This window comes from Erinaceus europaeus, chromosome 15 (genome assembly GCF_950295315.1).
Source record: "Erinaceus europaeus chromosome 15, mEriEur2.1, whole genome shotgun sequence".
Taxonomy (NCBI): Eukaryota; Metazoa; Chordata; class Mammalia; order Eulipotyphla; family Erinaceidae; genus Erinaceus; species Erinaceus europaeus.
Genome location: NC_080176.1, coordinates 46,051,839 through 46,077,787, shown reverse-complemented (window position 1 = coordinate 46,077,787; position 25,949 = coordinate 46,051,839). Strand labels below are relative to the sequence as shown.

The 25,949-nt window shown below is 37.4% G+C and overlaps 1 protein-coding gene across 6 annotated transcripts in view; it reads left to right on the top strand.

The window, feature by feature from the left end:
- The window catches only part of TRAPPC8 (trafficking protein particle complex subunit 8), a 99,562-nt gene that overhangs the window by 58,015 nt on the left and 15,598 nt on the right, over positions 1-25,949 (top strand). For all 6 annotated transcript variants that reach the window (XM_060173662.1, XM_060173665.1, XM_060173663.1 and 3 more), the window contains 11 exons: positions 1,528-1,636; positions 5,964-6,158; positions 8,094-8,221; positions 10,093-10,167; positions 10,881-11,004; positions 14,662-14,816; positions 19,808-20,250; positions 21,863-22,010; positions 23,150-23,246; positions 24,621-24,689; positions 24,801-24,859. In XM_060173662.1, the coding sequence (XP_060029645.1) occupies positions 1,528-1,636; positions 5,964-6,158; positions 8,094-8,221; positions 10,093-10,167; positions 10,881-11,004; positions 14,662-14,816; positions 19,808-20,250; positions 21,863-22,010; positions 23,150-23,246; positions 24,621-24,689; positions 24,801-24,859 (1,602 nt within the window). The remainder of the gene's footprint in view (positions 1-1,527; positions 1,637-5,963; positions 6,159-8,093; positions 8,222-10,092; positions 10,168-10,880; positions 11,005-14,661; positions 14,817-19,807; positions 20,251-21,862; positions 22,011-23,149; positions 23,247-24,620; positions 24,690-24,800; positions 24,860-25,949) is intronic.

The following is a 25,949-nucleotide window of genomic DNA, read 5'->3' as shown; positions in this document are numbered from 1 at the left end:
ACAGACCTGCTTCACCGCCTGTGAAGCGACTCCCCTTCAGGTGGGGAGCCGGGGTTCGAACGGGGATCTTTATGCTGGTCCTTGTGCTTTGCGCCACCTGCACTTAACCCGCTGCGCTACAGCCCGACTCCCCTGGGGATATATCCTAAGGAACCCAACATATCCATCCAAAAAAGATCTGTGTACACATATGTTCTTGGCAGCACAATTTGTAATAGCCAAAACCTGGAAGCAACCCAGGTGTCCAACAACAGATGAGTGGCTGAGCATGTTGTGGTATAGATACACAATGGAATACTACTCAGCTGTAAAAAAAATAGTGACTTCACCGTTTTCAGCCAATCTTGGATGGACCTTGAAAAATTCATATTAAATGAAATAAGTCAGAAACAGAAGGATGAATATGGGATGATCCCACTCTCAGGCAGAAGTTGAAAAACAAGATCAGAAAAGAAAACACAAGTAGAACCTGAAATGAAATTGGCGTATTGCCCCAAAGTAAAAGACTCTGGGTGGGTGGGTGGGGAGAGTATATGTCCAAGAAGGATGACAGAGGACCTAGTGGGGGTTGTATTGTTATATGGGAAACTGGGGAATGTTATCCATGTACAAACTATTGTATTTACTGTTGAATGTAAAACATTAATTCCCCAATAAACAAATTAAAAAAATAAAATAATAAAATTTTGAAAAGGAAAAAAAAATAAGATGGGGAGATTTGGGTGGATTTGTGGCAAGTCTGTACCTAATTATGGTTGTGTAAACCAGAAAGGTTAATAAGAAAGAAAAATATTTCACTGAAACAGCAGAAAGAAAATACAAAAGTCTAGGTTTGAAAACACAAGTAGAACCTGAACTGGAATTGGTGTATTGCACCAAAGTAAAAGATTTTGGTGTGGGTGGTGGGGAGAATACACGTCCAAAAAGGATGAGAGGACCTAGTGAAGGTTGTATTGTTATATGGAAAACTGGGAAATGTTATGCATGTACAAACTATTGTATTTACTGTCAAATGTAAAACATTAATTCCCCAATGAAATTAAAAAAAATTAAAATTAAAAAAAAAAAGTCTAGCTTTGTGTGAAAGTAGGAATTTTTTTTTAAGAAAGTAGGAAGATGTGACTTTCCTTTAAGGTTTATAAACAGTGAATACTGCATCAGTCCTGCCGAAAATAAGTGCCCTTTTATGTTTTCATAAAGTGAAATAATACGGGTTAGAATTTTTGCAGATAGGATTCTATAATGAGTCATGGGAAGTAAAATACATACCAGAGGATCTTTGGAAGTTTAATAGTCAAAGATAACTAGCTAACTGAATAACCTTAGGAAAATTCTCTTTGGCTAAAATAAATAATATCTAAAATTCTTCCCACTTAGTAAAATTTTAGAACTTTAATGTGACAGCTTATGTTGGTCATTTTTTCTTGCTATTTGCTTAACATATTTTCAATATCTTGTGTATTTAACAACAAAGAAACAAATAAGAAGAAAATGACTTACTCTCTTTTTCCATTGTGTTTCTTTTAGAATGTAAGTCAGCTATCACCAGATGGTCCTTTACCACAGCTTCCTTTACCGTATATTAACAGTTCAGCCACGAGGGTTTTCTTTGGCCATGACAGACGACCAGCAGATGGTTAGTGGTTTTATTTATCCTTGTGACTTTTCTGTAATTTTTTTTCTTTACTCCTTTAAGAAATGCTATGTATTTGTTAAAATGTATTACAAAAAGTGATCAATCCCTTTACAATAACAGCAAAAACAACTGGGCATCTAGGAGTAAGCTTAACAAAGGTAAAAGATTTGTGTCCTGAAACTCAAGAATTGATACTAGATAAGCTAGAAAAAGACACAAAGATATGGGAATATATTCTGTGTTCATGAATTGAAATAAATAGCCTCATTAAAAAGACCATTCTGGGCGCCGGCTGGAAGTGCACCAGGTTAAGTGCACATAGTGTGAAGCACAAAGGACCCTCACAAAGATCCTGGTTCAAGCCCCCAGCTTCCCACCTGCAGGCAGGTTGCTTTGCAAGCAGTGAATTGAGTCTGCAGGTGTCTATCTTCCTAGCCCCTCAGTCTTCCTCTCCTCTCTCAGTTACTCTCGTGTCTTATCCAACAAAAATAACAGTAGCAACAACGATGGAAAAGATGGCCTCCAGGAGCAGTGAATTCGTAGTGTAGGCACAAGCCCCAGCGATAACCCTGGAGGCAAAAAAAAAAAAAAATCTCCACCCTACCCAGAGCCATGTGTTGATCTAGTACAATTCCTCTTAAAGTTCACTGATCTGTCTAAGGTACAGAATGAAAGCTATAAAAAAGTATCTGGAACTAGCAAATACTGAGGATCACCAATGCAATCCTGATAAAAGGGAGGCATCACACTTGCTGGCTTCAAATTATATTACAGGGCTATTAAAATCCGCATTGTATTGTACTTGGATAAAAATAAGTCATGCAGGGGAATTGGGCAGTAGTGTAGTGGGTTAAGCGCAGGTGGCACAAAGCAAGGACAGGCATAAGGATCCCGGTTTGAGCCCCCGACCCCCTACCTGCAAGGGGAGTCGCTTCACAGGTGGTGAAGCAGGTCTGCAGGTGTTTTATCTTTCTCTCCCCGTTTTCCACTCCTCTCTCCATTTCTCTCTGTCCTATCCAACAACGACGACATCAATAACTACAACAATAAACAGCAAGGGCAGCAAAAGGGAAACAGTAAAAGATAAATAATAAAAAAATATTTTTTAAAAAGTAGGGTAGTTGAAATAAATATACCACATCATCTATTGGGTTTTCAGAAAAGTCAGGATACATTTTTGCAGCAGATGGCACTAGTTCATTTTCAGAGGTCCTAAAGTCATTTGCATCTATGTTATTGCTGTGTCACTTGACAGGTGTCAGTTCTAGCTTCATTCAAAAAAAAAATTAAAACAATTTGAGTTTTAGAGATCTTACAGCAAGTTGAAGATGCATGACCAAATCATGCATATTTTTTTTTGGCCATACTTTAATATTTTACTTCCATAAAGGGAAGCACATGAGCTCAGCTTGCAAAAATTTGTGTAAAGTTTACCGTAACAATGCTCTATTAGAATGTTGGTGCCAACAATAGTTCATGAAATTCCGTGCTGATGATTTTTATCTCAGTGACGCTTCTCACTCAGAGAGGTCAACCGAGGTCCATGATGACAAAATAAAGGTGTTGATCAAGTCAAACTCAAGTTACACTACACGAGATTGCTGAAATACTGGGTATCATTATTCATGTGCTCATGACAACCTAAAAAAGCTGCATATGTAAGCAAGCTGGATATTTGGGTTCCTCAGGAACTCAGTGTTCATTTGAAGGACCATGTAAACATCTGCAGTCTGCTCACTAAACATGAGGAAAGCACTGCGTTTTCAAGCGACTGATGACTAGGGATGAGAAGTAGATTGTATTCAACAACATGGTGTGCAAGTGGTTTTGGTTCTGATAAGATGATTCACCTCAAACGACATTGAAAGTAGATATACATCAAAGAAAGGTTATGCTCTCAATGTGCTGGGATTTTAAGGGTGGTAGGTTTTTTTGGCTCCTACCAAGGAGCCAAACAAAGATTTTGAATGTGCACTGTTGGCAATTGGATAATTGTGAATCCGTCATCCAGGAAGGCCCAGTGCTCATTAGTCATAAAGCAGCTGGGTTCCATCACTAGTTGACCTCACACAGCTTCAATCACCCATCAAAAATTATTGGAGCTTGGATGGTTTGTGCTGCCACATTCACCATACTCCCCTGTGGTTGTGCCTTCAGACTTCTACTGGCTTCACCTTCTTCAAAACTTCTTGCATGGTATAACGTTCAATTCAGATAAGGCCGTAAATCGGCAAGCACGGATTATTGCTGATAGACAGGTGGTGGTGGTGGTGGTGGTGGTGGTGGTGGTGGTGGTGGTGGTGGTGGTGGTGGTGGTGGTGGTGGTGGTTCTTCTTTTCCTTCTTCTTATACTACTACTTCTTCATCTTTAGATATTTCTATTTATTTATTATTGAATAGATAAAGAGATTTAGGGGAAGGGGTTTAGAGAGACCCACAGACAACTGCAGCCCTGCTTCACCATTCGTGAAGCTTTCCTCCTGCAGGTAGGGACCAGGGGTTTGAACCTGGGTCCTTGTGCATGGTAATGTGAGCTCTTAACCGGGTACACCACCGCCTGCTCCCAGGATAGGACCTTCTGTAAATGAGGTAGTATGAAGTTGACTGAAAGATGACAAGAAGTTATCAAACAAAATGGGCAATATATCATTGACTTGTGTTCTTTGTATAAATAAGTGACCTTTGAAAAACAGAAATAATGTATCATGTTTCTTACGGCAACCCAATATAGTTTTATTTCTTTAGGATTAAGCCCTAAAATTACAGTACTGTGCCTAATATAAATAAAAAATGTTATGCATGCTAAACATTACAATTCCAAACATGCTTATTGTGAACTTAAAAGTTAATTTTTGAGGGTTGGGGAGCTAATTTACCTGGTACAGTGCCTGTTTTGTCATGTGTATTCAAGTACAGCATTGAACAGGCACCAACAGAAACTAGTGCTGTGATTTCTTTTTCTGGCTCTATATCTCTTTGTCCATCTGAATGAAAAGTTGACCTAGGAGCAGTAAAATCACTCAGAAGACCCTAACTTTGCAAAAAAAAAAAAAAAAAAAAAAAATATATATATATATATATATATATATATATATGAAATCTGGTTGTCTAATTAAAATATGTTATGATGTTTTTATAAGCAATGTTTTTAATAGGGAAAGTGAAGTAACTAAAATTTTTAGTACAAGATAAAATAATACATCTTTGCATAATGACATAATAGACCCAGGATAGGACATAGGTGAAATAGGTCATTCTACTTGTTTGAGCATAGATTTTTAAAAAATTTTTTTTTTATTTAAGAAAGGATTAATTAACAAAACCATAGGGTAGGAGGGGTACAACTCCACACAATTCCCACCACCCAATCTCCATATCCCACCCCCTCCCCCGATAACTTTCCCATTCTCTATCCCTCTGGGAGCATGGACCCAGTGTCATTGAGGGTTGCAGAAGGTAGAAGGTCTGGCTTCTGTAATTGCTTCCCCGCTGAACATGGGCGTTGACTGGTCGGTCCATTGAGCATAGATTTAAAAAAAAAAAAAGTGTAAGAATGCTATATGCTTTATTATGGGGTAGCTGTGGGGAGAGGTGGACGTGGAGAGATACATATAGAGGACAAAAACCCTGTTCACTTACTTTATAAAAAATCTTTGGGAATTTTGACTGAAGTTAACATTTGCTAAATAGTTCTACATAAACATTTACTATATTTTCCTTCTTGCCTTTTTCTTTTTTTTCCCCCCTTATCCTTTTCTTTATACTTTAAGTATTTCATATAAAAATTTGTTTGTTGAGGGGAGTCGGGCTGTAGCGCAGCGGGTTAAGCGCAGGTGGCGCAAAGCACAAGGACCGGCATAAGGATCCCAGTTCGAACCCAGGCTCCCCACCTGCAGGCGGTGAAGCAGGTCTGCAGGTGTCTATCTTTCTCTCCTCTTCTCTGTCTTCCCCTCCTCTCTCCATTTCTCTCTGTCCTATCCAACAATGACAACAACAATAATAGCTACAACAATAAAACAACAAGGGCAACAAAAGGGAATAAATAAATAAAATAAATGTTAAAAAAAATTTTGTTTGTTGAAAGGTAGGGGAAATTGATTTTTTTTCAATCAGGAAGAAAAGTATATTAGCACTATAATAAATGTCAGTTAGGCTAGGCTAAATAAGATGATATTTTCCCCTCAGACAGTTGGAAATTGCCTACATACACTTTCTCTCCCTCTCTCTCTCTGTCTCTCTCTCTCTCTCTCTTTCCTGAACTGCTTTTCATTTTAGGGACAGATGTTAATAAGTATTTATTAATTTTGATCTTTTTTTTTTTTTTAAGGTGAAAAGCAAGCTGCTACTCATGTAAGTCTTGATCAAGAATATGACTCTGAATCTTCTCAGCAGTGGCGAGAACTTGAGGGACAAGTTGTGGCTGTGGCTAACCGAGGAGTTATTCCATCCAGTTTTCACCCCACACAGTACTGTCTGAACAGTTACACTGATAACTCAAGATTCCCACTTGCAGTTGTAGAAGGTGATAGGCCTGAGTTTATATTCATGTTTTTCTTTTTTATTTTAGTTTGTTGTATAGTAGATTCTAGATGTATGTACAATAGGCTCAAGATATTTAAAAAAAATTTTTTTTTTATAAAAAGGAAACATTGACTAAACCATAGGATAATAGGAGTACAGCTCCACACAGTTCCCACCACCAGAACTCTACCCATCCCCTACCCTGATAGCTTTCCTTTTATTTAACCCTCTGGGAGTATGGACCCAAGGTCATTGTGGGATGCGGAAGGTTGAAGGTCAGGCTTCTGTAATTGCTTCTCTGCTGAACATGGGCATTGACAGGTCGATCCATACTACCAGCCTCTCTCTCTTTCTCTAGTGGGGAAAGACTCTGGGGAAGCAGAGCTCCAGGACATATTGGTGGGGTTGTCTATCCAGGGAAGTCTGGTTGGCATCATGCTAACATCTGAAACCTGGTAGTTGAAAAGAGAGTTAACATATAAAGCCAAACAAATTGTTGACCAATCATGGACCTAAAGGCTGGAATAGTGCAGATGAAGAGTTGGGGGGGTTCCTCCATTTTGTAGATAGCTATAGTAGGCATATTTTAGTTATATTCCAAAGGGCCTGTCGCTATACTTGTGTGTTTGGTTTTTTTTTTGTTGTTGTTGTTGTTTTGCCTGAGCCTGAAATCTGATATGCAGATGGATCCCCAATTATTGTCTGGGGAGGTGATGTCATGGCTGGAAGAAGGACTAGAAAGCTGGATCAGGGAAGAGAATAGCTCCCAAATATGGGAAAAGTGTATAAATATTGTTGATTGTAAATCCCATCGATTTGATCTGATCTAGGGCCCATATTCAGCTTAGGAGCCTATGTGACCTTTGCATCCCTGTAGATCTGATCTCACATTCTGTGGTCATACTAAGAACATTCCAAGCTGCCCCAATATCAGGACCTATTTTCCTCAGGTGTAGCATAGAGTATGTTGTCCAGCCTCCCTTCAGAGGATGGAACATTCTCTACCATTGTTTATCCAAGTTGAGGGCAAGTTTCTATGGTGGCCCACAAAGGGGTCTGTTGTGTTGTTACTGATAGAAATGACAGGTAACAATGGAGAGAGGGATTTATTCGAGGTCTAGGCCTGTCATGTCTGTTTGGGAATTGCCAGTCCCTGTTCAGGGTGCCGTTTTCCAGCCTGGCTAGCTTCACGGGCGGGAGACAAAGGACCAGGGACTCATGGCTGAACTGGGAACACAGTTCAATCTTTATGGAGGAGAGGGGATGCAGTTCAACAATCTAATCTCTTCTAATCTCTCTTCATTAGAAAGCCCTTTTATGTCTCCTCAGGCAGAAGTGTCAGGAAGAGGAAGTATGTAGGATAGGGGGCGGGGAGAAGGAAAATAGTGCTTGAACCAGTGGGGATTAAACCAATGAAAACAATGATTATGTAAATAGACCAGAGTCAAGCAATGCAACAGAAGGGGTCTTTGAAGAAGCAGAATTTAAAAGCATACCAACAGGGAATCTCAGGACTCCCTAATTAGGGCCCCAGCTGAGGCTAGAGATAATTTACTTATGCCAAAAACTGGGGGTTAGTGATGCTGATAAATTAGGTCCTGATAATTTGTAGTGAGCCTCATTGATAAAACCAAACAAGGGAGACTGCTCACAGCTAGTACATGCAGCGTGCTGTTGGCTATAAAAGAGGCAGTGGGGGGTTAGGGAGGAAACTTTAAAAAAGAATCTAAAAAAATTTTAAAAAGAGGCAATGGCATTCTTTAAGGTAGAGAGACCAGAAGTAGGACCATTTTCTAGAAGAGAATGAATGTTCCAAGGTTATAAAGAGTGACCTAAAAAATGCACAGCTGTGAAAGCAAGGTGTGTTCAGAGAATCAAAGCATATAGTGATGTATGATGCTTCTTCAAGTTAGTTATTTAAGCCTTTCTCTCATAGAACCAATAACGGTAGAAGTGGCTTTTAGAAATCCTTTGAAGGTTCCTCTTCTGCTGACGGATTTGTCACTGCTCTGGAAGTTTCAACCTAAAGATATCAGTGGAATGGATAATGAAGTTAAAGAACTAGTAAGTTATTAAAAGGTATTTGTAATAAGCGTGTTTTGGTAATAGCCTAGCGGGTGCTGTAATAACATTTCTGCTTCACTGAGCTATGCTTACTCTACTTAATACTTATTTTTACTCACTGTAAAAGTCATGATATATGCTTTCTTGTTGAAAATCAGAAGAACCTGAGAAATAACACTTTATTTCTAGTATTTTTTTTGGGGGGAACACCCTCCCATTTTGCAGCATATCTTTGTTATAGTTCTCTTTACACGCTTGTCCTCCTAGAAGGGATTCCCTTCTACTGTGTATGTTTCCCCATTCTATTGGCCTACCTGTGCACTTTGTATTAAGACACCTTCCCCTAGCAGCCAGAGAAACAGCTCAAGCGGTAGAGCATCACACTTGCATGTCTGAGGTTCCTAGTTGGATCCCTAGCACCATGTGTATCATGGTGGTGTTTTGGCTTATCCCTCTCTCTTGGAAGAAATAATAAGTAAATCTTTAAAATAACAAGTAAATAATAATATACATAATATGCAGTATAAGATTAAGTCTTTTTAAAAATCTTATGTTTTTTTTTTTTTGGATTCTATTCCATCATAGGTTTAAGCCCTTTTGTTTCTCCACTAAATGTTGTTCTAGAGGTTTCCATTTGTTTGGCGCCATCATAATCTAGTAATGAAAATTTAGGTGCCTTTTTTTTTATCCTTTTGACGGTTTCTGTGGGGGAAAAAAAAATCCTGTATCTGAAGTTGAAAATTTTTTTTTGGGGGGGGACTATGTATTTTATTTTATTTTTATGTATTATTACTTTTACTGTTTGTTTTTTTAGGGGGTAGGTATTGGGTTATTGGAAAAATCATGATGCATTTTTGGGGTTGAAAAATGCATCATGACTTTTCCAACAACCCAGTGTTTTGAAACTCGGTTTCCCAAAAGTTCATAGCAATTATTGTTTTTTAAAATACCGTAAGTATATTAAGTTTAGTATCTCATCTTTGTAATATTAGTTAGCATTCTTATTTATAAGAAAAAAAATCAGGTATGGTGCATTCAGGGGTTCACCTGATAGAGCTCCCTCCACCACAGTGCACAAGGACCAGGTTCAAGTCCCCAGTCCTCACATGTGGGAGGAAGTTTCATGAGTAGTGAAACAGTGCTGTGTGTCTTTCTCTCTCTCTCTCTCTCTCTCTCTCTCTCTCTCAACCTACATCCCTATACCTCTCAATTTTTCTTTGTCTCTGTCCAAAAGATAGAAAGGGCGTTTGCTGCTTTGACATGAAATTGCCACCATATATTTTTATTTTCCATCTCAATGATTTCTAGTGAAGTTGTTTTTCTTGTGTATGTCCTCCTTTTTATTTTATCTTTTCTTTTTATTGGGAGCTTAATGGTTTATAGTACAGTTTTTGATAAACTGGAACAATTTCTCATCTTCACGTATAGATACCTACAAAACCACTCATGACCGATCGAGTTACGCTGTCTTGTACCATGACCCAAAACCCTCACTGCCCCTTCAGTCCCCCTTCTTCTCCAGAGTCCTTTGCTTTGGTGCAATACACATTATCCAGTCTGAGTTTCACTTTGTGCCAGTGAATTTCCTCTTTTGTGTTTTGTCTTGAGTTCAAACACATTCATATATATATATATACCTTTTTCTCATCCATGTCTCTAATAAACTTATATTTAAGAAAATTACTTTTGACTCAGTTAAATAGTTGTGATCAGCTGGTACATGTCTGTCTGCACCAGGATTGGAAATAGAAAACTTTGCATGATAATATAATTTCCAATATAATTAAAATTAATCAATATGTAGAAATACTAATAAAAGTAATCTGATACTTTATTACAATGCATATTTTACAGGACAGTTTATTTTCCAGGTCACATGTGAAGCTGAAATGATTGGAACTGAAGTGATTTCAGAATTCTTAATTAATAGTGAAGAAACTAAAGTGGTAATTTAAAAATTATTTTTCTGTCTTAAGCCTTTATAAATAAAGATGAAACAAAGTTAAAACAAAATTAAAACATTGAAAGATAAAACAGCTTATTCTATCCAGATTTTAAAATATTTTATCAGTAGTTGTGTTAAAAGTTAGAATTTAGAAGATGAGGTAACTGAAATTGTTCAGGAGGAAATTGGAATAAACAGGTTTGCAGTGATCTTTGATTTACTGATTCCCTGATGAAATGTTGGTGCTTTCTTTTTGAAGTCAGTATGGTATTTTTATATGATATTTGAATCACCAGAATACTCTGATACTTACGAAGAATGCTGATGAGATTCCAAGTTAAGAAGGATGAATATTGAGGTTTTTTTTTCTGTTTCTTTTTCTTTTGAAGAAAATGCTTTATAAGGAGATCAGGTGGTCGTGCACCTGGTTGACGGCACGTTACAACGTGCAAAGACCTGGGTTCAAGCCCCCAATCCCCATCTGCTGGGAGAAAGCTTCACAAGTGGTGAAGCAGGTCTCTCTTCCTCGGTCTCCCCACTTCCTCTCAGTTTCTGGCTGTCTCTATCCAATAAATAAATAAAGATAAAAAAAATACTTTATAAGAGAAAGTTTTAGTTTAGGTCATGAGTTTATATTTTAGTATTTCAGAGTTTAAGTTTTGTACTAGATTGTCTTGTGAAAACATAATAAAAGTTACTGAAATATCTCCACAGGCAAGGCTAAAGCTCTTTCCCCATCACATAGGGGAGTTGCATATTCTGGGAGTTGTTTATAATCTTGGCACTATCCAGGGCTCCATGACAGATGGCGTTGGTGCTGTTCCTGGATGTCATACAGGTAAATCTTTTTGCTCAGCAATTAGAAAACAGACACTTAATCTCCAGAGAATAAAAGAAATGAAAATAAGTAATTTTCTAAATAGTTATAATGTACAAGTGGAAGAATGAGTAATTCATATTAAATTCTTCCATACTTCAAAAGTATTTTCTTTTAAAATGTAGTTTCTTTGGGTAGTTTCTAGATCTTATTTATTTTTCTTATTAATTTAAATTTAGTAAATTCTAACCATTGATGACATATCTACTGCTAATACAAAAATCATCTTAATGTACTTTTAATATTGTCTGTTTGTAGAAGGTGGAACAAATAAAAAGTCAAGTTTCATATTGCTGGGTATTTAACACCTTAGATTTTGTCACATTTCCTATAAAAAGAGTAGAATTTTGATGGTAAACTGATATTCTTGGTTCCCCCAGGTGATGTGCTTTACAGGTTTGTTTGTTTGTTTTAATTGGAGTTAATGAATTACGTTTGTATGGTTTCTCGGTTCTATACAATAGGTGCCTGCTATTTAAACTCTTATCCACTCCCCATCACACCCGTTCTATTCCCTCCCCAGAGTCCATTTGGTGCAGTACACCATCCTCGGTTAAGTTTCAACCCGTCTTCTCCCTTTCTGTCTCCTGTCACCTCCCATCTACCTACGTGTGGAGTCATCCTGTATTCATCTCTCTTTCTGACCTATCCAACCCAACACCTTTGCTTCTGTTTCCAATGAAGGTGAGGCAAAGATTGAGAATTTCTGTCCTGATGTCTATCTAGGTCTTTGATAGTTGGCCTTGGTTCCCCAATACTGATCTTCTCTCTGTCCTGTCTGCCCTTTTCCTATATGTGTGCTCCTTTTGTTGCTTTGGTTGAGTTTCCATTTATATTCCACCATAGGGGACCTCATTTGGAGTTGAGTTCCTTTACTTTTCCTGTTGGACTCCTTTCTGTAGTTCTTGTAAGACAGGACTGGTGGTGGTGAATTCCTTCAGTTTCTGTATGTTTGGCAGCTCTTAGTTTCTCCTTCATACTTGAAGGCTACTTTGGTAGGATAGAGTACTTGTGGTTAATGATTCTTACCTCTTAATACTGTAAAAATGTCATCCCATTACCTTCTTGGGATTGTGTTGAGAAATTCGATACGAGCCTGATGGTTCTGAGTCTGGATTGCAGCAGCTTCCTTTTCCTTGCAGCCCACAATTCTCTTCCTGTCCTTACATTAGAAAAGCATTACTGTTATGTGTCTTGGCATTGCATTGGCTGCTTGGGGTTCAGTAGTTTTGGTTTCCATTCACCTTCCTTTATATCTGTATTTTGACCACTAACAGGTGTGGAAGGCTTTCTGTAATAATTTCTCTGACCTTGGTCTCGTTCTCTCTTTCTCTTCACTCCCAGGCACCCCAGTAACCATCACATGTCTCCTGGTGGTATCTACTATTTCACAGAAAATGACTTCATTTTTTGCAAACTTCTTTTTCTTCAGTAGCTTTGCATTCTGGGAATGTGGTGGTTTTATCTTCTAGAGCTGCTTTTCTGTCTTCAGGCTGAGTTAGTCTGGATACAAGGCCTCTTATCAAAGGTTTTCTTTAGTTCCAGGATTTCCTTTCAGAGTTCTCTTTGTGAATTTTTTTTAGCTTTTTGGTGACGAGATCTTCTGGATTCTTTAACTGGTATTTGAATGTCATGGTTGGAGTCTTTGAATTTCCTTCATAATTAGCTTTCTGAATTTAAACTCAGACCTGTCTTTCAAATCCTGGTGATGTTGAACCACTTTGTGGTTTTTTTTCTTTCCCCATGTATTGGTTGGATGTGGTTTCTGCTGTCCAACCAACAGGTGGTGCTGTGGTTGTATTGTTTAATGTGTGGTGGTGTAGCATGAGCTAGGAGTCTTCCCACTTGACAGGTGTTTGTAATTAAAACTATAGGGCGGGGGTAGATAGCATAATGGTTAAGCAAAGAGCCTCTCATGCCTGAGGCTCTAAGGTCCCAGATTTAATCACCAGCACTACCATAAAAATCAGAGCTGATCAGTGCTCTGGTAAGAAAAAATAAAAAGAAGTTAAAACTGTAGGATATGTGCTTAGCAGTATGCCTTCCAATATTTTAATTGTTACATCTAGTTACTTGAGTTTAGGTTGGAAAGATGCTGGGGAGTTTTATTATAGCTTTCCTCACTTTTGGTTCATCATTTTTTAAATATTCTAATCAATTTAATTTTTTAACCAGAGTATTTCTCAACTCTGGTTTATGGTGGTGGGGGATTGAACCTGAGACCTTGGAGCTTCAGTTTCTTTGCCTAACTACTATGTTATCTATCCTGCCTGCTCCTTCAACTTAATAGGTAAAAAGAAAAAAAAAAGACAAATTGTATTTACTGATAACTTTAATACAAATTATATTAAAGTTATCACTAATACAGGGAATTTTTCTGGGAACATTGGAAAATTTTGTTGACTATTTTAACTTGCAGTTAAAATTTTCTACTGAAAACTACAATTATGATTAAGTGCAAAAATTTTTAAATGTATAATAGAAATATAAGTACTTACAAGGCTTCAAAAATAAGTAGGAATTTATAGTAAAAATTCTCAGTTAGTTGGTAAGCACCCAAGTTTGCTCATACATTCTTGCTCAGTTATGAAGAGCTTGAAGTCTTTTTAAATTAAATTAAATTTAATTTACTATGTAGAGTCAGAGATAAATTGAGAGGGGAGGGGGAAATCGGGAGAAAATGAGCAGCAACTTTAGGACATCTTCACCTGTGAAGTTTTTTCCCTGCACAGGTGGGGGATAGGGGCTTGAACCCAGGCCTTGGTACATTATATGTTCACTCTCTTAGATCCCTGAAATTCCTTTCATATCCTACTTGTCTATACCCAGGGTCTTAATCTAGTTTCACAAAGTTAGCATTTATCAATGAAATATAACTAATGTTTCACTTAATATATTAAGTATATTTTTTATATCATACTTTGTTATTGTATAACATTAATGGAGGATACCCTGAATTAACTTAGAAAATCTCACCTGTTTTATTTTAGTGTCATTTTTCTTGTGTAAAATGTTCCTAGAAATCTCTGTAAATATGGGAAATATATATAGTATAGTATAGCTTTTATACAGACATGTGCACTTCATGGAGGCTTTTGGGGAGAAAAAGTCTTATCAGAAAACTAAATTTAGGTTTGAAAAAGTAATGTATATTATGTAATTTTCTTTTCTGTAGTCTTTTGAATGGGAATTATTGACATAATTCCAATTTGTGTAACTAATATATAAAGATATATATTTGAAAGTGTATAAAATTAGAAAACTGATCTACTCAGTATTCTGTCATTTTTTTCCCTTTGAAAATAGTTTTTTCATAACTGGAATCAAATTAATGGATTCAGTATTCCCTCAGCTCTTTTAGGAGAATACTAACCATGGTTAGATTTAGATTCCAAACAACTTCCTATTTACTATGTAAAATACTATAAAGTGAGTAATTAATTGGTATATGGTTATTGTGGCTAACCACTGAGATAAAATATGCTTAACTCTTTGATGGCTGTGCTGATCGAATATTGTCTAGAATTTTCTGAGATCAGATCTGGGACTGGCTTGTATTTGATATGTCAGACAACATACCAAGTTATTTTAGGGCATTGATTTTTTTTTTTATTTTAGGAAAACATTCTGTGGGTATGTCAGTGCGAGGGAGACAAGATTTAGAAATTCAAGGCCCTCGACTTAACAACACAAAAGAAGAGAAAACATCTATTAAATATGGTCCAGACCGTCGTTTAGATCCCATAGTCACTGAGGAAATGCCACTGTTGGAGGTATTTCACTTTAAACATTTTATGGACTTAATTTACTTGTAAGTTCAGATGATATTTTAAATATGTTAATTTTTAGACTCTGAAATAAAATTGTAGTTTTAATTGTTAATGTCTGTTTTAAAAAAAAAAATCCAAGGAAATGTTCTCTTCTGAATGTCGGTGTACAGGTTAAACTTTGTCTCAAATTCCAAATATCATTAAATAGATGTTGACAACTTGTGATGCTATCTTCCTTTTCCCTGAGAGTACCCAAACCTGTTTTTTAGATGCTGTCTGTTTTGCCTGATAATATTTCCTCATTTCTCTTGTGTCATACTTTTTATTATCTTTCTTTTTAAAATTTATTTTTATGAGATTCAGAGAGAGACAGAGAGTTAGTTCAAAGTACCTTGCTCAACTCTGGCTATGCTGGTGCCAGGGATGGACGCTGGAATCTCTGGGGCTTCAGGCATGCAAGCTTTGTCCACTGCTGTTGAGCAGTCTTCCTTACCCAGCCATCTTTATTTAACTCAATAAGTCAAGTCCTTTTTATTTTTTTAATTTATTTTTAATATTTATTTATTCCCTTTTTGTTGCCCTTGTTTTATTGTTGTTGTTATTGTTGTCTGTCTTCATTGTTGGATAGGACAGAGAGAAATGGAGAGAGAGGGAGAGAAAGATAGACGCAGAAGCCTGTGAAGCAACTCCCCTGCAGGTGGGGAGCCAGGGGCTCAAACCAGGATCCTTATGCTGGTCCTTGCGCTTTGCGCCATGTGCACTTAACCCACTGTGCTACCAGCCGACTCCCAAGTCCTTGTTATATATCTTTTGTGCAGACTTTTCAGACTCATAATGTAATGTATTGGGTTTTTGTTATGTTTAATTTGCTGTAATTGGTCATTCTAAGGCGAAGGTGCTCCAATTTTCTTCCTTTCTTTCTTTCTTTCTTTCTTTCTTTCTTTCTTTCTTTCTTTCTTTCTTTCTTTCTTTCTTTTTTGCCTCCAGGGTTATCACTGGGGTTTGGTGACTGCACTATAAACCCACTGCTCCTGGAGTCTGTTTTTTCCCCTTTTGTTGCCCTTGTTGTTTATCATTGTTGTTGTTATTATTGTTGTTATTGATGTCTATGTTGTTGGATAGGACAGAAAGAAATCGAGAGAGATGGGGCAGACAGGGGGAGAGAGAGACAGACACCTTCAGACCTGCTTCACTGCCTATGAAGCAACATCCCCACCCCTGCAGGTGGGCAGCCTGGGGGTTCAAACTGGGATACTTACACTGGCCCTTGTGCTTTACCGCATGTGTGTTTAGCCTGCTGCACTACCGCCAGACCCCCACTCCAAATATTATAATAGGGCTATTTACTGTTATATTTTAGAAGTCCATAATGTTTTGCTTGAGATATATATACATGTGTGTAAGAATTTTCTTTTTTTGATTACTTTTGAATTTACTATTATTTTTTATTTTATTAGTGAGTTAATGTTGATTTATGAGATAATGGGCATAATTCTACACCATTTCCACCATCAGAGTTCTGTGCTCCAATTTCCTTCATTGGAAATTGCAGTAGTTCTCCCAAGGCCACAGATATGGGTTGACTATTATTTCCATAATTGTCTGTCTGTACTTACATATATTTGCCAATTAAAAAAAAATTTTTTTAATATTTATTTATTGGATAAGGACAGCCAGAAATCAAGAGGGAAGGGGGTGATAGAGGAGAGAGACAGAGAGACACCTGCAGCCTTGCTTCACCAGCTCACACAAAGCTTTCCCCCTGCAGGTGGGGACCAGGGGCTCGAACCCATGTTCTTGCGCATTGTAATACATGTGCTCAGCCAGGTGCGCCACCACCCGGCCCCTTATTTGCCAGTTTTTTCCCCCATGGTTCTGTCTTCCTTTCTGAGTGACACCTGTACCTATTATTTTTCCAAGTGTCCTTCCCTTTTTCCTTTTCTCTCTCCTGATCCTGATGGAGTTGTAATTCAGAGCCCTCTATTCCTCTTCCCCCTGTGATTTCTCCCCCCCTTGGAAGTATGGATCAGAATTCTTTTGCAGTGCAGAAGGTGGAAGTTCTGGCTTCTGTAATTGCTTCTCCCTTGGACATGGGCGTTAGCAGGTCGATTCTTACTCCCAGCCCGTTTCTGTCTTTCCCTAGTGGAGCAGGGCTCTGGAGAGGCGAGGTTCCAGGATACATTGGTGATTGAACCAAAATTGTTTATGGAGTGCAGAGTGTAGGAAGTCTGGCTCTGTAATTGCTTCTCCACTGGACATGGGTATTGGCACGTCAGTACTCCAACCTGCTTCTATCGTTCTGTAGTGGGATCTGGCTCTAGAGAGGTTAGGTTCTGGGATACCTTTTTAAGGTCTGTCCTTTGCCCATGGAAGTCAGTTTGGAATCATAGTAGCATCTGCAATTTGGTGCCTGAAAGATATGATATAAAATTTACAAACAGGAATCAAATAGTAGATATAAACAGGAACCGAAAAGCAGGAATAGAGCAGATTAGAATAGGGATCGTAGGGTGGAAAGAAGCTGGGAAGTCTGTTTTAGGTATGTCCCAAGGAGCCCATGACTTTAGTAATTTTTGCTTGAGTTTGATAGCTAACATGCGGGTGCACTAAAAATATTATCTAGGAAGATGGTGTCAGAGTTGAAGAGAAGGCTAGAAAGTAGCTCCCAGGGCAACTCTAACCCAGGACCATATATATTTATTTAGCACAGGAACCTGTGTGACTTCTGCGTCCCTGTCAGTCTCAGCTTGCAGTCCATGGTCACAGCTGGGAACATCCTAGGCTGTACTCATTTCATGATCAGTCTTCCTTGAGTGGCAGAATACGATGACCCAGCCTCCTTTGGAGAGCGGGACAGACCCTACCATTGCTACTTTGTAGGTAGGACAAGATCCTGGAGAGGCTTACAGGAGGGCTTATGATGATGTTTCTGATGGAAATGACCAGTGATGGAGGAGAGAGGGAACTATTAGGGGTCTATGCCCATTGTGTCTATATGAGAATTCAGGCATTCCCTGACGAGGGCTCCAGATGATGGATGGAATGGTCTGGTATTGTCCAAAAAGGCCAATTTCTTGCCCGTATCCAGCTTTTGTAGTCCTTTCTTTATCTGATGAGCTTGGACTTTCCCCCAGCTGTTAACAGTGTTGAGTGTCATTTACTGTAGCCAAACCAGTAGTGGGCTCATTGGGTCTGGCCTCGATTTAGGGAGGAAATAGACCTAGGGTTTTAGTTATGGTCTAAGTTTTACTGCATTTACTTCTTTGATGATTCTAAAAATGGTTATCATAGGGAATAAGAGTTTTCTTTAGCTTTCTTTCAACAGTGAATAATGGCGACCCCTTGGGTTAAAGTTGTTGGAAAATATCACTAGAAGACACTAATATTTTTATATTGCTGGTTTGTAAGTCTCTCTATACTGTGTCATTTAAATATTCTTCCATAATCAAGATTATTGAATATATGAATGGTTTCTTAGTTCAGGTCTCATATTATAGATAGAGGTTTGTTTTTAGACTTCTGAACCTCTGAGTGAACTTGGAATAATCATCATTTGTAAAATGAGAATAGTTGAGCCAGGTGATATTTGATTTTAGATTCAGTATTACTCAAGTCTTTAAGTTCCTATTCATCTTAATCTGTTTTTTTATTATCATGGTGGTTATTTATTTTTCTTCCTTGTTCTTCAGGGTTTTGTTCATTTGCCAGCAGGATTGTTGCTTTGGCTCAGTGTCTGTACTACAAATCCACTGCACCTAGTGACCTTTTTTTTTTTTTTTTCATCTTTATCATTATTACTAGTAGTAAATAGGACAGAGAGAAATTGAGAAAGGTGGTTGAAACAGGGGATGAGAAAGAGTGACACCTGCTGACCTCTTCAGTATATTTGTGAATTAAGTCACATTCATAAGTTGTTTTTTGAGTTTCTAGTTCAGGTTTTTGTTATAATGAGAATCAGAAGTCATTTTTCAAGTATTTTATGTACAATCTGTGTCTAGATTTTCTCTGGATAGTACATAGAAAGAAATACTTTAAGCTATGACTAGAGAAAGTTGAGATACTACTTTTTCAAAACAGGTTTGAGTAATGAGAAGATGGACATATTAGAAAATCTGAAACTACTAATGAGTCACATAGACATTATTCAGTCTTTTCAATTAAATTAATAGAGAAGTTGGTTAATCTATAAAGCATCTCATGATTGAGGTTAGTTAAGAGAAATTCTGTTACATTTGAATGAACAGTGGCAAGCATTAAAGGGTCGAAAATATCACACAATATTTCTATCCCTGGTATATTTATATTAAAAATATTTTCTTCAGTTAATATTTTTGGCTCCCTTATCAAAAAACCAGTTGTCACTGTGGGAGCTAATTTCTGGGCTATCAGTTCTTCTCCACTGGTCTGTGTGTCTGTATTTGTGTCCCAGTACAAGGCAGAATTGATTACAATAGCCCTCTACTATAACTTGAGGTCAGAAAGTGTGATACTTCCATTCTTGTTCTGTGTCATCAAAATTGCTTTGAAGATTCTCAGAACTTTTTAAAGGGAGAGTGGAAAAAATTACCAGACTAGTAGCCCGGGAAGTTGTGCAGCAGCTAGTCCCTGACCTGCAGGCGTGAGTTTCCAAGTTTGATCCCCCACATCACATAAGCCAGAGCAGTCGCCTGGCTCTTCTCAATAAATTAATTTTGTACATTTTTTAAAAAGAAGAGACTGTCAGTCCACAGTGTCTGAGATAACACAGTATAAACCTATAAGATTAATGATGAAAATTGGTGAAGCTCATTGAGAAAAGCTAAAGTGCCATCTATGTGCTACTGTGCACATAGCAAAAAAAAAAAAAATTTAAGAAAGCAAAATGATGCAGCCATAAGTTTATATTTACAATACTTGTAAGCCACTTGTTTAGATATGTGGTATCTTAAAGTGCTGTTCATTAATGATTCAGAATTTGACAGGCAATATAATAATATCTTTTCCCTCCAATGCAGGTGTTCTTTATACATTTTCCTACAGGGCTCCTCTGTGGAGAAATCCGAAAAGCGTATGTAGAATTTGTCAATGTCAGCAGATGTCCTCTTACTGGATTGAAGGTTGTTTCTAAGCATCCAGAGTTCTTTACTTTTGGTGGCAACACAGATGTTCTGACGCCGCTAAGTCCCTCTACTTCTGAGAACTGCAGTGCTTACAAGACTGTTGTGACAGACTCTGCCTCTGTGTGTACAGCACTCACATCATCGGCTTCTTCGGGAGACTTTGGCCTTGGCACAGGCTGTCAGCCAGAGGTGATTCCTGTTCCCCTTCCTGACACTGTCCTTCTACCTGGAGCTTCAGTTCAGCTACCAATGTGGTTACGTGGGCCAGATGAAGAAGGCGTCCATGAAATTAACTTTTTGTTTTACTATGAAAGCGTTAAAAAACAGCCTAAAATACAGTGAGTATAATAAAACTTTTAAGAAAGTTTTAATCTCTATGCCTGCTATACATCAAAAACTTCAAAGAGGGAACCGGGTGGTGGCACAGCAGGTTAAGAGCATGTGATGCAAAGCGCAAGGACCAGCATAAGGTTCCCGGTTGGAGCGCCCATCTCCCCACCTGTGGGGGTGGGGGGTCAGGTCACTTCACAGGCGGTGAAGCAGGTCTGCAAGTGTCTGTCTTTCCCCTCTCTGTCTTTCCCTCCTCTCTCAATTTCTCTCTGTCCTATCCAACAACTATGACAACAATAATAATAACAATGAGCATCAAAATGGGAAAAATAGGGAGTCGGGCTGTAGCGCAGCGGGTTAAGCGCAGGTGGCGCAGAGCACAAGGACCGGCATAAGGATCCCGGTTCGAACCCCGGCTCCCCACCTGCAGGGGAGTCGCTTCACAAGTGGTGTAGCAAGTCTGCAGGTGTCTGTCTTTCTCTCCCCCTCTCTGTCTTCCCCTCCTCTCTCCGTTTCTCTCTGTCCTATCCAACAACAACAACAATAATAATAACTACAACAATAAAACAAGGGCAACAAAAGGGAATAAATAAATAAAATAAAAAAATTAAAAAAAAAAAAAAAGGGAAAAATATCCTGCAGGAGCAGTGGATTCATAGTGCGGGCACCGAGCCCCAGCGATAACCCTGGAGGCAAAGAAAAAAACCTCAAAGAAGCTTTTCTGTATTGTTAACATGCCACTGTTTATTACTCTTCCAAATTATAAAGCCTGTACAGATCTAAGAACACCCCTCAGTTAAGTCCCCTTTTTTTAAATTGTCTTTCCTTTTCCTCTTGAAATTGTTATAGAAAAAATTATTTATTTATAGAACAGATGATTACGATGATACTGTTCTGGGAATCTCTGAAGCACTCAAACTGTCAAACAAGGATCTGTGGTCTATATATAATTAACAAAATTGATTAGAAGTAATAATGTTTAATGGAATACTTAAAATAACTTCAGAAGACGTATTGTGGACACAATGATATTGTATTTGTCAACATAAAGTATATTTTAGGGACCTCCAGAAATGTTGGTTTTTCCATCAGAAGATGATAGACAGTAGTCTGACCTAGCAACCTAGCAAGACTTTATGGAATGTAGTGGTGGAAAAATCAGCTTCCAAGGAAGTATAAATATTTCAAAATTTTGGATATAAATTGTGACAGGCAAGAAAGAGGGTGTTGGTACTATATGTGAATAGAGATTTACAAGTTGGGAAATATAAATCATACATTCACCACAGCACAAACACATTTGTAACTTTGACCACATCAAATTCTTTTGTGGAGGGCTTGGGTGTTACTGGCTGGGACATTTTTATCTTAAGGTTATTTTTCTGTGCTGTACAGATTAATGATAGGGGGAAAGCCTAGAAGAAGGGAGATTGTTTTCTTCCAAATGTAGAAGAAAGAATTGAACTGAAATTAGGCTAACCAGATGATTTTACTTTGTTGTATTCTTTATTGTTTTTTCAATGGGCCTGAGAGTGGTATGCTGAAGCTTTATATGGAATTAGAGAATCAGAACACAGGAAGAGGTTCTTAGATTAAATTTACAATTTTTTACTTCTTCAGTCACAGAATATTAAGGCACACAGCAGTCATTTGTACCAGTCGATCTTTGAATGTGCGAGCGACCGTATGTAGAAGTAACTCTCTAGATGAAGAGGAGAGCAGAGGAGACAATATGCTAGTCTTTGTGGATGTGGAAAATACCAATACTGTAAGTTACTTTAAAATGTATTTTGAATTTTAGCATTTCCTTGGTTTTTAGCAGTGCAGTTTTTCCTTTACAAGATAGTAAAATCTAGAAATTTAGTAGTATATATATAGAATATAATAAAAATGTCTTATTTCTCCGCTAGTTTTGTAATTTATCCCTCAGTCTTTCAAATAAAAGGAGTGGTCAAATTCAGGCTTGATAGCCCCATTTGCTAAAGAGTTCTCATACAGTGCTGTCTGCTTTCACAGTTGAGAATCTGTTTGATGTAACTAAATTTATAAAGTCTTACTAGGATTTCATTTTATTAAATATCTCTTCACTTACACATTTCTGACAGTCCCATTTTTAAAAATTATTTATTCCCTTTTGCTGCCCTTGTTTTATTTTTGTAGTTAGTATTGTTGCTATTGATGTTGTCATCATTGTTGGATAGGACAGAAATGGAGAGAGGGGGAGAGAAAGACAGACACCTGCAGACCTGCTTCACTACCTGTGAAGTGACTCCCTGCAGGTAGGGATCCTGGGGCTCAAACCAGGATCCTTACGTTGGTCCTTGTGCTTTGCGCCACCTGCGCTTAACCCGCTGCACTACCGCCCGACTCGCGACAGTCCCATTTTTTATAAAGCATTTTCACATTTTTTTCATTCTTATTTATTGACTCTAACTGTAAAATAAATATTCTTAAAGAGAGAGGCATGATCTTATGGTTGAAATAAGACTATAGCTTCTTCTTGATTCAATTTATTCAGCTTAGATGACTGTTTGGCATGTTACTTCTTGATTGAGTAATATCCCTTTTACCTTCATAAACTTGTAAAATAATTTTTAAGAACATTGAAGGTTAGTACTTAATAACTTTTAATAACTTAATAACTTTTAATAACCAAATCCTCCTTATTACTTTCAAACTTGCCACTGGGAATACACTTTGTGAATAAGATAATTCTCTTTTAACAATGTTCAAAAGAGGGATTTATATAATTTAAACTTTTGCACATTTATATTGTTAATTTATCTCAAAATTCACCTTGCTAACAACATGTACATAGTATTTTCATTAGAGTATTCTAAAATTAGTGCTCCTAAATCCCAAATGATGCTCTTTTTTTACTTACTGTTTTATTTTACTTACTGACAGAGTGAAACAGGTGTTAAGGAATTCCACATTGTACAAGTGTCAAGTAGTAGCAAACACTGGAAGCTACAAAAATCTGTAAATCTCTCTGAGAACAAAGGTTTGTGCCTTTTTCACTTTTCATAATTAACTCTGACCTTTTGTATGGTTTGTGTTTTTTGATGTTGTTATTTTGTTTTAAAAATAGTGCCGTAATATTATTGGTTAATTTTAAGCATTAGTTGACCTGCCAGTCAAAATTCCTATCTTAATTCATTCTTTCTCATCTTTTTATCCTTTTCTACATGATTTCTGTTGCAATTTACTTAATTTTTTTTTTTAATTGTCACCAGGGTTATTGCTGGGCTTGGTGCCAACACTATGAATCTATCCCTCTTAGTGGCCATTTTTCCTTTTTTTTTATTAAAAAGATAGAAATTGAGAGGGGAGAGAAAAATAGACACTTGTGAAGTGATGAAGTGACCCTTTGCAGGTGGGGTTTGGGGACTCAAACTAGTTGTTTTTTTTTTTCTTTTTTAAAACCAGTCTCTTGAGTATTTAAGCACTGTCAAAATCCCAAATGATATATGGAAGTAGAGATTATTTCCTTCGACATTGGTAAGCAGGTTTTCCTGTGTTTAACCATGGCTGTGTGCTGACTGACTTGTCTGTGTCTTAAATAGCATTCTTACATAACATTCAAACAAAAGAACATGCACAGTTGTGATACATATTGACAAGTTTTCCAGAATTTATCTGCCTCCCCCGTCCGTCCACTCCTCTAGATCAGCGCTCACCTGACAGTGGTGCTGGGGATTAAACTTGGACTCCTTACATTCAAGTCGCGTACTGCTACTACAGTATCTCTTTAGTCAATTCTCAGAATATTGACACAAATTTACACAAGAGTAACTAGTGCTTATAAAGTAGATTAAAGCTATATTTTCTCTTCCCAGGTTCAATCCCCTGCACCACCGTAACCTAGAGCTGATCAGTTCTCTGATTTAAAAAAAAAAAATTTTTTTTCTTTAAGGCACAACTCGGATTATTTTGTGTTCATTAAAATATATTACTATTTAAAAGGTGTAATATTATTAAATTTTATCACTAGAATATGCATGTAACAGTGTTGGCATAAATCATACATGGGCAAAAAAAAAAAAAAAAAAAAAAAGGATGAGTGGCTAGAGTGTGAACTCCCCATCCTCAGTTCCCATCTTTTGTGGTTCCTGTTTGCCTATGATGCCATGAATCAGTACACACACTCTCTGTCTCTCTGTCTGTCTCTCTCTTTTCAGGAAAATTTTCTTCAGAAAATTATTTTTTCTTAAGAGCCAAGAGTTAATTCTTTGAGATGAAAGAAAAGATGTTTTTAATAAGAATTATTTATAATTATGATCATTTCCTAGTTTGGCTAAAGAAGTCTGAATAGTAAATTAGTTTTTGCCATGTCAGGAGCTGAAAAGATCTTTGATATTTTCTTCTTTCTTCCTAGATGCCAAACTTGCTAGTAGAGAGAAGGGAAAGTTTTGCTTCAAGGCAGTAAGATGTAAGGAAAAAGAAGGTAAATTTATTTTACAAAATTTTGGTTTTTTTTTTTTTTTTTTTTTACTGGCTATTTTATATTTTGTGCCAAGATAAAATTAATTTGTCTTTTATTGTTTTTTTTTTTAAGTTGCCACAGAGTCCTCAGAAAAATACATCTTTGCAGATATCATCTTTGGAAGTGAACAGGTATGCAAATGTGCACAGTAGTCTATGACTTTAAAAATCAGACTGTTGGCTGTAGCAGTCTCCAGATTCTTCCCACATACGTCAGCATTGTTGGGTTTTATAACTTATCTTTAGGCCTCAAAACAAATAAAAAATGCTGTGTGACCCTTTATAGTACTTAACTTTTGTCTGAGAATATCACATGAGTATTGTCCTTGGAATAAAAAAAAAAAAAAGAAATGAAACAAAGTAATGATTAGGGATGGCAGTGGGGAGGGATTGTTCATCTCAGAGAAGACTTTACCCAGCTGGGTTAGCTGGGTTAGCTCTGGTTAGTATGAAGATGTGATGAAGAGCTTTCCAGACGGCAGTGAAAGCACTTCACTGTTACTCAATCAACCCTATAAGAAATGCTAAAAGAACATATGTATAAGGAAAATACCAAGCAATCACACTCACAGGGAATATAAAGAACTAAAGCAAGGGGACAAGCAAAATCAAGTGAAAACAAAACAAAACAGCCCTTTAGACTAGAACTGAGGAATTGAGCTTACCACAAAGGGTTGGGGACAGGGGAACTGGATTGCCAGGGTGAAGAGGATCTGGTGGTGGGGATTCAATAGATTTATTTCTAGAATATGTCTAAATCAGTGTTACACACACACACACACACACACACACACACACACACCCTCTACCCCTGATAGATGCCTCAGCGGTAGAGTACATACATACTTTGCATGTTTAAGGCCTTGAATTCAGTCCTTAGTGTATCATAAAATGGCTAAAAGGTCATCTAGTCTGTCTCAATTAATTTTTAAAAAAATAGTTATGTGAAGAAATCTATTTGTTGGGGGCAATGGTTCTAATAGAACAGGTGGGTTTTGATTGTATCATTCTAAGTCCCTGGTGAACTCGTTTGTGATAGTACACGAATTGATGTCTAGGGCAGTGTTATTTCCGTTTAGTTAAAAACCTAGAGCAGTGGCTTTTCAGTCTTTTTTCTCACAAAATATGCACGTAAGTTACCTGGGGAGGTTGTTTAAAAAGTCAGCAGTTAGATTCAGTAGGATCGGCTGGACCTGAGCTTATCATTGCTCTGACCTGTTAG